This window comes from Bufo bufo, chromosome 1 (assembly GCF_905171765.1).
Source record: "Bufo bufo chromosome 1, aBufBuf1.1, whole genome shotgun sequence".
In the NCBI taxonomy this organism is placed as follows: domain Eukaryota; kingdom Metazoa; phylum Chordata; class Amphibia; order Anura; family Bufonidae; genus Bufo; species Bufo bufo.
In genome coordinates, this window is record NC_053389.1 from 556851425 (window position 1) to 556866097 (window position 14673).

At 42.4% G+C, this 14673-nt stretch overlaps 1 protein-coding gene across 2 annotated transcripts in view; it reads left to right on the plus strand.

Annotated features, from left to right (window-relative positions):
• PHTF2 (putative homeodomain transcription factor 2) overlaps positions 1 to 14673 on the plus strand; it is a 120073-nt gene that overhangs the window by 76709 nt on the left and 28691 nt on the right. The window contains exons 5-8 of one of the 2 annotated variants that reach the window (XM_040413055.1): positions 548 to 706; positions 8305 to 8470; positions 10591 to 10755; positions 14075 to 14291. In XM_040413055.1, coding sequence (XP_040268989.1) covers positions 548 to 706; positions 8305 to 8470; positions 10591 to 10755; positions 14075 to 14291 — 707 coding nt within the window. The remainder of the gene's footprint in view (positions 1 to 547; positions 707 to 8304; positions 8471 to 10590; positions 10756 to 14074; positions 14292 to 14673) is intronic. The other variant, XM_040413056.1, reaches the window with a different exon arrangement.

A 14673-nucleotide genomic window follows, 5' to 3' on the forward strand; every position in this document is an offset into this window, starting at 1 on the left:
TTGCAAAATTTTACAACTGAAAGTGAAAAATGTCATTTTTTTGCAAAAAAATCGTTAAATTTCGATTAATAACAAAAAAAGTAAAAATGTCAGCAGCAATGAAATACCACAAAATGAAAGCTCTATTAGTGAGAAGAAAAGGAGGTAAAATTCATTTGGGTGGTAAGTTGCATGACCGAGCAATAAACGGTGAAAGTAGTGTAGGTCAGAAGTGTAAAAAGTGGCCTGGTCTTTCAGGGTGTTTAAGCACTGGGGGCTGAAGTGGTTAAAAGTTAGATTTCTGGAGTAACAGGGGCATAGATACAAGTAGGAATAGGCTAGTTAGGTTCAGCTGACATTAGCACATCGGTAATGTCAGCTAGCTTAATAGGGTTAATTCTGGTGACAGAAACCCTTTAATCATGAAATAACCCCTTTAGATATTATTATATCATTGCTTCTCTTTAATCCAAAAAAATTGAATTGATTTTAATGTCGACCTAAATAAATATAGCTTAAACTGTGCCCTTTTTTTTCTTTTAATTATTCCAATTTTCTTTCCCACAAGGGTCTGCTTTTGCAAAAGCAAAACCAGAAAGTCCATGGACATCGCTTACAAGAAAAGGAATAGTTCGTGTAGTTTTTTTTCCGTTTTTCTTTCGATGGTGGCTTCAAGTAACGTCAAAGGTCATTTTCTCTTGGCTGTTTCTACTATATCTCCTTCAAGGTAGGTGTATGCACAAGAAGCATTGATACATGTATTTTTGTATTTACAGCTCTGTGCTCAGGGCTTGTACTCTTGGCCTAGTTTATTTGATACGTAAAACCTTCAACATGTCCTTGTCTCTTAAGTACTGTATGTCTACATCTCATTGGAAATGCATTAATAATGTACTAAGGTGCTTTTCTCAGCTTTCCAGTAGCATTCCTGGTACTCAAGCAGAAATGATGTAGACAGTGACAGACACCTTTGATTCCAATGGTCTGGTTGTGATTGCTTGTGAAGGTTCTGGCGAGCAGATCTGTCATTTGTTGCCACTTATAAACCCTATGCTGCATAGAGTGTATGAAACCTAAATGTTGAGTTGTGTTGATAGTTCCAAATTATAATGGAGAACACATTATTGACCAGATCCAAATTAAAGGGGTTGTCAGGTTGTTTAAATTATTCAAAAAACCCTCCACATGGTATGAAATGATAAAATAAATCATACTCAGTTTGCCAGTCCACTACCAGTGTACCTTCCAACGCTTCATGGTCCACCGCTGGTCTCTACTTCCTGGTCCCTCTCAGCATGTAGGAAACAGCCAGACAACCCCTTTAATCCTGATGGATCTCTTTGACTTATAATGGGGTTCCTTAGGTTTCTTTCAGTGGTTCTAATATTTTTAAGGACATCTGTGACCAGCGACCTCCCTATCCAGCTGTTTCCATAGACACATAGCTGTGGTTCACCCTATTAAAGCGCTTTTTTCTCTCTTCTTGATCCAGGGTTCCGTTCCCGAGTTATGATACTTTTTCTTAATATGCAAATTAGACATGACTTTGGTGCAATGAGGGAGTCACTTTTGCCGTTCTGGCACCCAATCTCCAGTCTTTTCTGTGGCCCTCCACTCCCTCGCTGCTTTGATTGACAGGGCAAGGCAGTGGCACATCAGCGAGAGAAGTGCTGGCCACAGAAATGAGCGAAGCTTGGGCGTAACAAGAGCAATGGTGACTCCCTCATTGCATCAAAGGCCTAATTTGCATATTAAAAAACTAAAGTAAACCTTTGGATTGGAGCCTCAGATCAACCAAAAAAAAGAAGAGTTTTAATCAGGGTAACCACCACTTTGTGTATATGCAGATAGATAGGGAGGCTGATGGGGACAGATCCCCTTTAACTGCAAGCCTAGGGTGTAGACTAAGCTTTAATTGCCTTAAAAATACCTGACAGAAAGCGAATAGCGCTAATGTATTTATGTAATATTCTAGGAATTCTGGGGGTCATTTATAAAGCTGAAATCCGCCTATATTAGGCATTTTTCAGGCGCAGATTGCGGCGTAGCAGCTAGTTGCACCGCAGTCTGCGACTTCTCCCCCCTCACACCAGGGCTATAAAAGGGGGCGGGACGTCAGGTCCGTCTCATTTACAATTTTCTACGCCTGAAACGGGAAGCTGTCTTACATTTAGAAGTGACGGAGGATCCACCGAAGTTATGTAAAGGCCGGCGCCTCTTCATAACTCCGGCGGATCCACCACCAGCTTAGGGGTTTATTAAGACCGGCGTCTAAAACGCCAGTTTTAATAAACGTACCCCTGTGTGTTCACATCCGCATCTTGGTTTCTGTTTATACTGAAACAACAATGCAGTGCCAGGTCCGTCACGCATGGGCACCATCAGTGGCGGACATAGTGTCCATTAGGTTCCACCTAGGTGTCCATTATTCCACTATTTTTTTATTTTGTTAAATGTGACAGGATCTGCGATGGAGGCTCATTACGGACCCTTCTCCACAGTTGTACACAAGCCTAATGCAGCCATTTCTTGCCTTTCCTTTATCAGGACTTGATGTTTGTCATGTTGGCTTCACTAGCGGCTTTGTATTTAGAACACAAGCAGCGCCAGACAGTGACTCATAGCTGAGATTGCTAGCGGTCTTCTGTAGAAGGCACAGATAAACAGTTCTGCTCACAGCCTTGAGCCAAGTTCAGGTGCTTTTCTCCCTCCAGATTTTCTGCATTTGAATGCAATCAAATGTAACTCATTTGAGAGTAAAGGAATTTGTCTGCAATTTGCCACGGTGCAGCAGCTATTTTCAGAGCTCTCCCTTGTGATTATCCGTAAACATGTTGTTGCTTTTACAACCGCGTTGTTTTTTATGTTATGAGCAGCTTGTGTGTAGACAGTGGTAACTTTATTGTTTCGTGGGGGAAAGAACTAACAAGATCTGCATCACAAAGAGAACAAAGACATTATGGGAGCTTCAGAATAGGGCTGCAGCTATCAACAATTTTTGTAATAGAGTATTCTATCAATTAATCCATTGATTAATTGAGTACTCTAATAACAAAAAACGAATTGAAAGAACATTTTTCTTTATAAAAACTCAGCGGCCCCCCCTAGTGCCATCAGCAGCCCCCCCCCTAGTGCCATCAGCAGCCCCCCCCCCTAGTGCCATCAGCAGCCCCCCCCCCTAGTGCCATCAGCAGCCCCCCCCTAGTGCCATCAGCAGCCCCCCCCCTAGTGCCATCAGCAGCCCCCCCCCTAGTGCCATCAGCAGCCCCCCCCCCTAGTGCCATCAGCAGCCCCCCCCCCTAGTGCCATCAGCAGCCCCCCCCCCCTAGTGCCATCAGCAGCCCCCCCCCTAGTGCCATCAGCTGCCCCCCCTAGTGCCATCAGCTTGCCCCCCAGTGTCATCAGCTTGCCCCCCAGTTCCACCACCTTCCCCTCCTAGCCATGTCCCCAGTGCCAGTACTTATCTTTCCTGTAGGGGCACCACTCCACAGCTCCTCATCATCTTCTCTGCGCGCTGCACTTTCGTCCTGACGTCACACAGCATCGGGTCATAGTGCGCGCTTATGTGCACTGTGACCTGACACTGTGTCAGGATACAGTACAGTGCATCGCGGTGCGGGCCGGCTGGTGACCACAGAGCGGTGAGTAATAGCAAGCGCTTCACTTCCGCTCCGTGGTCACATTTGGACGATTTTTTTTGTGTCAAATTACTCGATTCAATTGAGTAATCGTTTCAGCCCTACTTCAGAATGAAGAAAATGGCTTTATGAAGAAGCTTTAAGTTAACTAACAAACCAGCAAAAAAGATCAAATGACAAAATAAAGCCTCTCATTTGTCCTTCAAGGGGTATTCTAGTTTCATCAAATAAAGCTTTTTCATTATATAAGAAATATCCGTGCAGTTATACAGTCATACTGTATTATGTGTATCAGTTCCCTGTGATTTTCAAGACCAACTGTATGCTTGAACCCTCTATCCTTAGGATAGTTCATCCATATCACATTGGTAGGGGTCAAGGGAATGGGCTCAGTGCTGCAGTAACACTACGTTCACACATGCGGCACAGCTAGGCTGAAACTGGCTAGGCTAGTTTCACAGATGCAGGACAGCCATACTGCAGGCTGTTCAGGCAGAGAACAGCATGCCAGAGTTCTCTGGATCCGTCATAAACATATAGTGACGCTTGCCCACCAGACCCCATTGACTATAATGGAAACCGTGGGGATCTGGCCGCTCCCTGCCATAAATGTTGAGATTCAGCTGGACAAAAACCATTCCATGCAGCAACTTTTGACCAACCGAATCCCAGCATTTATGCTGTGGAGTGGCCGGATGCGCGCCGGTTCCCTTATAGCCAATGCTGTCCGGCAGGCACATGGTAGTATCTGGCTATGCTGGATCCAGAGAACTACTATTTTCTACGCCTGAAACAGGAAGCTGTCTTACATTTAGATGTGGCAGTGGATCCACCGAAGTTATGTAAACGCCAGCGCCTCTTCATAACTCCGGCGGATCTACCACCAGCTTAGGGGTTTATTAAGACTGGTGTCTAAAACGCCGGTATTAATAAACCTGCCCCTGTATGTTCACATCCGCATCATGGTTTCTGTTTATACTGAAACAACAATGCACTGCCAGGTCCATCACGCATGGGCACCATCAGTGGCGGACATACCCCTTTGACATAATAGTGTCCATTAGGTTCCACCTAGGTGTCCATTATTCTACAGAGGAAAAAAGCACTGCGTGCACCACTCTTTTTTTATTTAGTGAAAAGTGACTGGATCTGCGATGGATGCTCATTACGGACCCTTCCGGCAGGCTGTTCTCTGCCTGAACAGCCTGCCGTATAGCTGTTCTGCATGTGTGAAACTAGCCTACCTAGGTTCAGCTGTTACACAGTGGACCTAGTTGTGTAGTTCCAGCATATGGTTCAGGTAAATAGTGGGGGCCCCGCCAATCTTCTATTGTTGACCTATCCTAAAGATAGCCTCTCAGTAAGTCCCAAACACCCGTTTAACTCCTGTATGTAGGCCTGTTCTTTGCCACAGGGGATGGCCAGTTTACTACCCATGCACAGGTTGCTATCCCAGCGGGCATCGGGTACCGCCAGGCACTGCCCAATCCAGAGAGCTCTAGCAGGCTGTTTCGACCGGATCTATTTAACACTAGAGTGAAACTAACCTTGCATGACTTTACCCATAAAATGAGATAATGCCGCTAATATTTACCTATTAATTACTTGTATTGCTGGCTGCTCAATTCTTTGCATTTTGCCTGGTGGCGTTATCACAATATATTCAATTTCGGGCTACCTAGCATTGTGTTTGCCGTTATTTTACTTTCTTACTTTTGGAAGTGTATTCAGTAAGCTGCTCTTTTTCCTACTGCCCATATTTAGTTAAATTGTGCTGAAAATGAGTTTCAATTAAAATAAATTCCTCCGTTGGCACAGCGGACTATTGATTCGCAGGCCTATGGTGACCTGTGCTACATTAAATGGAAGCTCATGAAATAATTTATGTTATAATCAAGCGACTAGTATGTGTGACCTTTTTGCGAGCGCCCGGGTAGCTTTTATTTGCATTCCCTTACCGGTCTCTGTTTCCATGGTAACTTATTTTTACCCTGCACATATGCTTTGCATTTATTGAGGTTACAATTAAAGCCTTGATAAAAATCACCCCCCGTGTCTGGATTAAAATGCTAAGGCTTTTCTTATTGCATACAGAATGGTAAATGATCACAGTGGGAACACATTTCTCTGAGAAAATCTACATGTATGTCTATCCATCTACAAATCTAAATATCCTAGCGTTTGTCCTTTTATTTAACGTAAAGCAAAAGGATTGGTAGATTTCTGGAATGGCTGGGGGATCACTGGACCTGTACATCATAAGGACATAATGGTTGTTACCTAGGATGATTTCTTTACTTAGCTGGGGCCACCTCTACTCCAGAGGCTCCATTGTAGATTCTGTCACATTGGACAGAAAAGCTATGAATACCTTGGTGGAACCTGACGGGCTACATTATAGGGCAATGGATACCTTGGTGGAACCTGACGGGCTACATTATAGGGCAATGGATACCTTGGTGGAACCTGACGGGCTACATTATAGGGCAATGGATACCTTGGTGGAACCTGACGGGCTACATTATAGGGCAATGGATACCTTGGTGGAACCTGACGGGCTACATTATAGGGCAATGGATACCTTGGTGGAACCGGACAGACTACATTACAGGTCAATGGTGTCCGTTGTGTGACGTGATGTGAAACAAGTGTAGCCAAGCTGGAAATACAACAAGCTTGCTCCTTTTTGTTACCCATGTTAGAATAAATGCCAATTACCGTATTGATTTATATAACGCCATCAATTTCTTCTTTATAAATGGAATTATTTGGTTTTGGTGGCACCCACTAGAAATTGTCACGTCTTGGCCACGTTTACAAAACTGTCTCAGAAACCGTATCCTCGTAGCCAGTAGCAATAAACCAGTGTTTGGCTGTTTAACTGTTGTGATGCCGCACACCTGGCACTTTGCAGGCTCCTTTGTAAGTATCCTAGCGATATATGCCCCCACTGTCCAAGATTGGAATACCCCTTTAAGGCTGGCTTATGAAACACCAGTCTTAATAAATTCCCCAATGATGTCCATAGTCTGCAGTTATCTGTAAAAGGAGTCTATCAGCAGTTTTGACCATTTAGTCATCTGGAGTATTGTGAATATGAACTTTTATTCTGCTAGCTCCTGCATCATAGTCCCTCCCTGTAGTCTGAGTGGCTGTTGCATTCAACTAGGAGAGCTCTACAGCTGTCACTCAAGGCAGAGGAGAGGGGATGCGAAGCACTTGAAGAGCAGATTATGTTAGAATAAAACATCATATTTACACTACTCCAAATGATAAAAGCTTCACAAAAGGTATTTTTGCCTTACTCTCCCTAGCCCCTACTTAAGGCTGTAGCACTTCCTATAAACTAACCATGTATGACTAATCGGTTTGAAATTAAGTACTTTTATGTTGGTAATCATGACGACACATAGGGGGTCATTTATTAAGACCGGCGTTTTAGATGGTAGTCTTAACCCCTTAGTGACCACCGATACGTGTTTTTACGCCGGTCACTAAGGGGCCTTGGGCTGGAGCGCCGCCTTTTTACGGCGGCACTTCAGCCCAAGTTAGCGATAAAATCAAGCGCTGTAGCTCCGTGCCTGCAGCTACCGGAGGTAGCTGAGGGTTCCGGGCAGTGATCAGAGACCGTGACAAGCGGTCTCTGATCACGTGATCGCCGTGATACACTTTATCACGGCGATCACAGAAAATGCCGGCAGCGGAGCTGCCCACACTAAACTTTCTCCCTCCTCTCATGTAAGAGAGGAGGGAGAAAGTCTCTGGTGCAGCGATCAGGTCCCCCAGCGCTTCTGGCCCTTATCTGGGTCCCGATCCTCATCCCCACCCCCCCTTACCCTCAAGAAAGATGGCGGCGGCGGCCACCGCTCACCGCTGCTCTCAGTAAGGTCTCTCTCCTCAGGAGAGGAGAGAGAAGTTCAAATTATGCCCCGATCGGGTCCCCCAGCACTCCGATCGGGGCAATATGGCCACCAGATGTGTTAAATAAAGTTATTAGGGCGCCCCCCACATCTAAATAAAAAATAAAAAAGTAATTTTTTTTTGTAAGTGCAGCCAAAATAAAGTAAAGATGTGGAAATATATTTCTGATAAAAATATTGAATAGTATTTATTTATGTATGCATGTGAAATATTGCAGTTGAAAATGTTTTTCATTAATTTTCACTTTTTTAATAAAGATACGCATATTTTATCGGTAGAATTTTACCACCTAAGTAAAGTACAATATGTGACGAGAAAACAATGTCAGAATAACTTTGATGTGCAAAACCGTTACAAAGTTATTCTAAGCTAAAATGACACATGTCAGATTTCCAAAATTTGGCTTGGTCATTAAGGCCCAAACAGGCTTGGTCACTAAGGGGTTAATACCCTTTAGCTGGCGGTGGATGTGCTGAATTTATGTAGAGGAGCGCCGGCCTCTACATAACTTCAGCTTATCAACTGCCTGTCCTAAATCTACGCCTGCTCCCTTGCTGGTGTAGAGTTAGACCATTTTATAGAAAATGATAAATGAGATGAGTCTGTCCCCTTCCCCTGGATTGAGCGGGAAAAGTCGCAGATTGCGGTGCAATCTGATAATTTTGACATCTAAGTTCTAACATTTCTATCTCATGTATGTGTGGCATGTAATTTCACATATTTAAAGTTGACCAATTTTTCGATGATCTCTACCTATTTTTTGTAGTTGCCTCAGTAGTATTATTCATCCTATCACCTGGACCTCACTGTGTACCATTAACTGAAGTTATTGGACCAATATGGTTAATGCTGTTACTTGGAACAGTTCATTGTCAGATCGTATCAACAAGGACGGTTAAATCACCTCCAGTCCTAGGTGGAAAAAGAAGAAGGTAAAGGATAAAAACACAAGACATGCCTAACGTGTGCTTTCTTCATGCATGGACAGTTTTCATGACTAATGGATTTTAGTGTGGCACCTGTCCTTTTAACCCCTCGGAAGCTATGTGGATGGAAGCATCAATGTGTGAAAACTTGCTAACTCCTGGAATTATGAATGTTTTACACTTAATTAGCTGAAGGATAGAAATGTCACTGGCATCATAGGACATTCAAATGGTTTAAATGAGGGTTCTTGGTTGCTTTTCCCAAATAGCAATTCGTGTGATGCGTTACTCTAACTAGAAATACTAGAAGTGTAAAATAAATATATAAATATATATGGAAGTTTTTGCAGCCAACAGTATATAGTTTCCCACCATGTTTAGGATCTATATTCACAGTATACGCCAAGAAATTTTCCCCTTGATATACACTCATTGACAAAAATAATAACACACCCAGATAGAAATGTTGGATTTCTGCAAAACCTTAAGCAGATTTGTAAATGAATACAGCTGTGGTCTGATTAGACACTGGGTCTTGCCACAAGAGTGTTCCCCCGGTGTTGTGTAAAAATGCTTCCAGAGGCTACTTTTGGGTAGTGTACCTCTTAGGGAAAGTTTTGCTGACTGGTAGACATGCCTCTATGACTCGAAGACTTTTTGCCCAATTAACAGACTTTCAGATGGGGCAAATCATTGGACTGAGAGAAGAATGGTCGTTTTAACTAAATGCCCACCGTTCAGATCTAGCTGTCAGGAGGTGTTGGGAGCAGTGGTTACATGAGGGCACACACGGCAAACAGGCTCTGGATGGCCCTGACAGACCACCAGAAGAGAGGATTGTTTGAGCCGCAGACAAGCACGATCAGCTCCTACAGTTTTGTTGTCCATATCCAGACACCGGTGATACTTTCATTACTCACCCCTGTCTCTGCCTGGACCATTTCCAAGTACTTAGCAGAAGGAAATTTGGTGTTGAGATGCCCATTATATTTCCTGCCATTAACAGCCACCCGCCGTCGCTTTTGCAGTGGTGTCACGAATGAAAAACCTAGAGTGCTACAGACTAGAACCATATTGTCTTTAGTGATAAATCCAGATGCGGTTTGGAATTCTGCGAAGCGTGAGTTAGAGTATGGAGGCCTTGGGGTTAGCTCCTTTGCTGTGGAGTGACACTCTGCCCCAACTGCTGGTGTGATGATCTGGGGAGCCATCAAATATGCCAGTTGGTCACCGCAAGTAGTGATACGAGGAGCACTAACAGCTCGCGATATGTGCAGGACATTCTGCACATGTCGTGCCTCTAATGGTTGGGCTTCCAACAGGCATTTTTCAGCAGAATAATTACTTGCCCTCACACAGCAGGAGTTACACAGGAAGGTATCTGCCAGATTGCAGCGTTTCCTTGGCCTACCCAGTTGCCAGATTATCACCAATCGAACATTTATTAGACTAGCTGGGATGCCAGCTTTGGCATCCTGCGAGGGTGCAGACTCTACAAACCCAGCTGCTACATTGTTGGCAAATGTGCCGCAGGATACCACATAGAACCTATATGCTCAACTGTCTCATCTTGTATCCAGACTAAAGGCGGCCTAATGGGGTACTAGAGCCTCCTTTTCCGCAATAAACGTATCCTTTCTCTCTATATATAATCACTTGCATATATCTTCATGGCATTCACAAATATAAAGTTTAATTCGATTCCAACTCCTTTTTGTGCATTATTTTTTGTCGGTGAGTGTACATGTATAACATGCCCATTTTGTGTCTGTTTAACCACTAAGCTTCTACTATATTGAAAAGCATAGTCACTTATGTTTCCGTACCATTGTATGTTGAAGTATAGTATACGGTTCAGCATTCACTGCTTATCTCCGGCCACTTACACAATCTTTTTAATCGATCCTGTACAGTATAGAAATGGCCAGAGGCTTGTTAGGCTCTGAACTATATCATGAGATTATCCAAAATCACATTTCATGGTAAGAAATCATCATTATTATTTTTTTTTATTTTTTTTAATCTACGCTACATTTGTAAGTGTAGCCTAGCTACAACCATTGTTTCATTGCTCAATGCAAGTCAATGATGAAGGCCTTCCAACTTTTTCATCTCTTTTGCTGAAGGAAATTAAGGAAAGCAGCACATTTGGAAGTACATAGGGAAGGCGATGGCTCTAGCACCACAGATAATACACAAGAAGGGACTTTGCAGAACTACGGTACAAGCACCTCTCACAGTATTGGCGCCGTCTTCAGAGATATCTGGCATGCCGCTTTCTTTTTATCAGGGTTTGTATTTATTCCAAGCTTTTTGTACTTGGAGAGATGCAGTATCCCTTCTCTGGAAATCCCTGGCACTATAGTTTGCATCCACTATATATTATAGAAGCTGTGCATTATTATGTAAGTAACTCTCTAAAGCCTGCCGTAGAACAATCATTCTGTATACAGCTGCCAAGATCATTTGGGACTCATTCAGCGATCGGTTAGGCCACATTATTGCTGTATGTGGCAACTCTATTTTAGATTTATGCAGTAATAGATGTTCCATAAAAGGGTTGTTCAGATGATGACGTTTGTTTTTACCCAGGCTCATAATGGCATAAGACGGTAAAAACAAAAAGTGATACCTCATCAATTGCTCCCATTAGCAACTTCAATTCTGACTGGTTTCCTGCTTCCTGGTCCTTCCCAACATGCAGAAAGTGCCCACTCAGCCAATCACTGGTTACCGTATTGACCCGCCTTAGCCAGTAATTGGCTTGACGGGATATTTTCTGCTTCTTGAGCGCTCGCTCCCCAAATCCTGACTTGAGCGTCTCACCCAGTTAAGCCAGTACTCTCTGTTCTGCACTGATGAGGGGCAATCAACCCGAAACAGCTGTCTGCAGATGAGGTGCTGGCTTATTTAATTACCGAGTCATGTCTCAAGGCTTATTTAAAGGGCCGAACATTGACTGCCTTACATCTGGTGGCATTGGAGGCAGAGCTTGTTAAGAGCCCATTTGCATCCCTTTCTTTCTTGAGAGGGACCAAGAAACAGAGACCAACAGGCATATAGTACGCGCTGGAGCGAGAGCAGCGGGCTGCGTATCCCTTTTTTTTTTTTTTTTTGCCATACTGAGCCTACATAAAAATACGTTATCGTCCAGACACTTCTTTGTATAATGATAACGTGAAAAATCAGTGACTTGTAAAAACTATTCTATTCTAATAAAACTGTAAAAGTAAGAACTTCTTTTTTGGTGAAGGGGAAGTCTGAAGAGAAGATATTTGTCGGGTTGTTTCTTCATTTGATCTTGAAATTGTACCTGTTTAAAAATTTAAGTAGCTGTGAAACAGAAATGCGTTTGGCACCGCACTTCATACATAGTTTATGGTTGGCAGGTTTAGATCTAATTTCCTTCTGTTTGGAAATGCACAAGAAGTCTGCTTGCCAGGAGAAGGGATATTGTGTACCTCTTATTTTTCTGTCAGTCTGTCCGCAGCTTTTTTTGTTTGTTGTCTCAAGTGTTCTAAAAATTCTGATGAAGTTTTATACATTTTAGATTCCGCAATAAGAGATATCAGTCTGCACTGAGCAGGGAAGAAAGTGCTGCTCTTGACATAGGGGGGGATTTATCATTAGGAGAATATTTGAAGTCAGTTTTACTTCAGTCTGTGTTGGAATACTTTGTGCCACATTTATCAAATGTTGCATGTTGTTTGATAAATTTGGCTTGTCCTTAAACCTAACACTTCTGTCTGGAGAAGCTACTCTAGTTTTCCTACTCCACCCTCCTCCTGGAGTGAGATTGTGACTTATTTACGACTCTGTGATAAATCCGGAGTGAAACTCATTAACATGACTAACCACGCCCACTTTCCCACCCATATTACAAAACTGGAGCGAGTGGTGTTACACATGCAAAAAGTCGCAAAATTTTGCGCAAGTGAGTGTAAAAAGTCCAAAAAAATTGCGCAATCACATAAATTATGCGCAAGCGAATGCAAAATAGTCGCAAAGGCCCTATTTTGCAACTTTTTGATGCCAGAATTCTGGAGTAAAGGTATGATAAATCAAGGCCATAGTGTTTGTATTTTGATTGTTGACATTACACACTGATTTTATATTAATAGACCAGATCCGTCAAATCTATAGAGGAGAAGTTTGAAAGAAGCGGTGGTCAGGCCTGTCATGTGCCTGTCACTACATTCAAACTCTTTAGGACTGGCACAGACTGTCAACTACAATGTTCAGCTGTTTCCGTCAGCCTGTAAACATTGAATGGCGCAGCATGGCAATGCTCGGCTGCCGCTCCATAGAAATCCATGCTCTATTGATCAGTGGCTCCCCCTTGCCTATCCAGCTTGTTTTCTTCTGACCCGAGGCATAGACATGTTCATGTGTGCTGCTGCACCCAATAACTGGCTTCAGTGGTGATGGAGGCCAGTGCACAGGACCAGAGCCGCAGGGAGTAGGTTAGTATAAATCTTTCAGTAGGCAATGCAGACTAGGGGCCTTAGTTAATAGTTGATTAAAACCCCTTAAGAGTGTATAACTGCATAATAAGAATAGGTCCTTTTACACGGGCCAGTTTCAACCTTGAAAGAACGTTGGTCATGAATAAAACAAGTCGATCATTGCTCGTTCAAAGGGCCTTTTACTCACATCTGTGCAGTCTGCATCGAGAACAAACGTTTATGAGTACGATCATTTGGTCGCCATACAATTCACACGTTGAGATGTGATGCCGACAATGGGAATTCAGCTCATTTGGCCTTTATTAGACCTCTTTTTTTTTTTTTGTAAATTTCCATGTTGTCTTAAATTTCTTTCTGTGCGCACACTGTAGTGTATGAACTTTATCAGAATTTTTATGAGCGGGATGTGGTCTTGCGTTTTGCGCTGTTTGTAGTTGTGAGTCATTCATCTGTGACTATCACTGTAGTGAAAGACCTGGGGTTAACGTAGAGAACCTACCAAAGACATTGCATACAAGCTTCAGTCTATTCTCCAGTGCTAATTGAGGTTTGCGGTACATCATTATTCCTTCTAGCAGAGCATGGTGTCTTTTACACCTTAATGTGGTAATTGCACACCATGTACTCCATATAACTTAATCTTGTTACAAGCTCCTTTTTTTTTTTCACAGTATTTTAATTATGTAATTGTCACATCTTCCCCTTTAATCACATACAGCATTGTTATAGTTTCAATAAAAGTTGGTGTAAATGACCTGACTGCTAAATTGTAGATTTTTATGTTTTTTCTTTTATGTATTTGTTCAAAACCATATACCTTTTTAGTCTGATCAGTTTGAATATTTTTACCCTTGGTATCATTTCAAATAACATGACTATTATATATACGACTGGGCTATGAATTCTAAGAGAGGACTGGAAACCCAGAAGCTTTCACTGTACTGTGATGGTCACGTGTCACTTTAATACATTATTTTAATTACAGATTTTTTTATTTCTTTCTTTTTATCTGCTGTCCAAGCACATCTTGATTCTCTATTACTGATCTCATTTCTAATCGCTTTAGTTGTCTTCTCCTCACCGGGATGGTTAGAAGATTCCATGATTTCATGCTATTAACTTTATGAATTTTTTTTCACTTCAGTTCAAAGAAATCAAAAAACTCCATCGACAAATCTACAGAAACTGACAATGGTTACGTGTCATTAGAGGGGAGGTTAACGGGTAAAAGCAGTGAGGATGGGGTTCAAGTGCATGAGCCCCAAAGTGAAACAATCCACTCTGAAGAGACTACGTGGACGGCAGTTACAAACAGGACACATCAGACTCAAACCAAGACCATGTACAATAAAACCAAAATGGTAATTTCCAAAATCTGATTCCAGTTTATCTTAATCTGTAGATTTGAGGTGTGAATAAATAGGAAGCTGGTGCTCTTCAGGGGGTACAAAAATACAAGTCTCATAGACAGAGAGCACATGGAGAGTCTTGTCTTAACCATCAAAGTATCTGCTTTTGCCTTATTTCCTACCTATGTTCAAGCTTATTTCCCACAAACCTAATATCGTCAATATGTGTTTTGTATTCTAATGGTGCCTACACTGCTGTCTGACGCATCAGGTGTCCTCTGAAGTTTCACCATAAATTATTTATAAACCTTGACTTTCCAGTACTTCCCCATTCTCATAAGTATTGGGATGTTTAGAGATTAACCTGGGAAAAAATGACACTTCAAATATATGT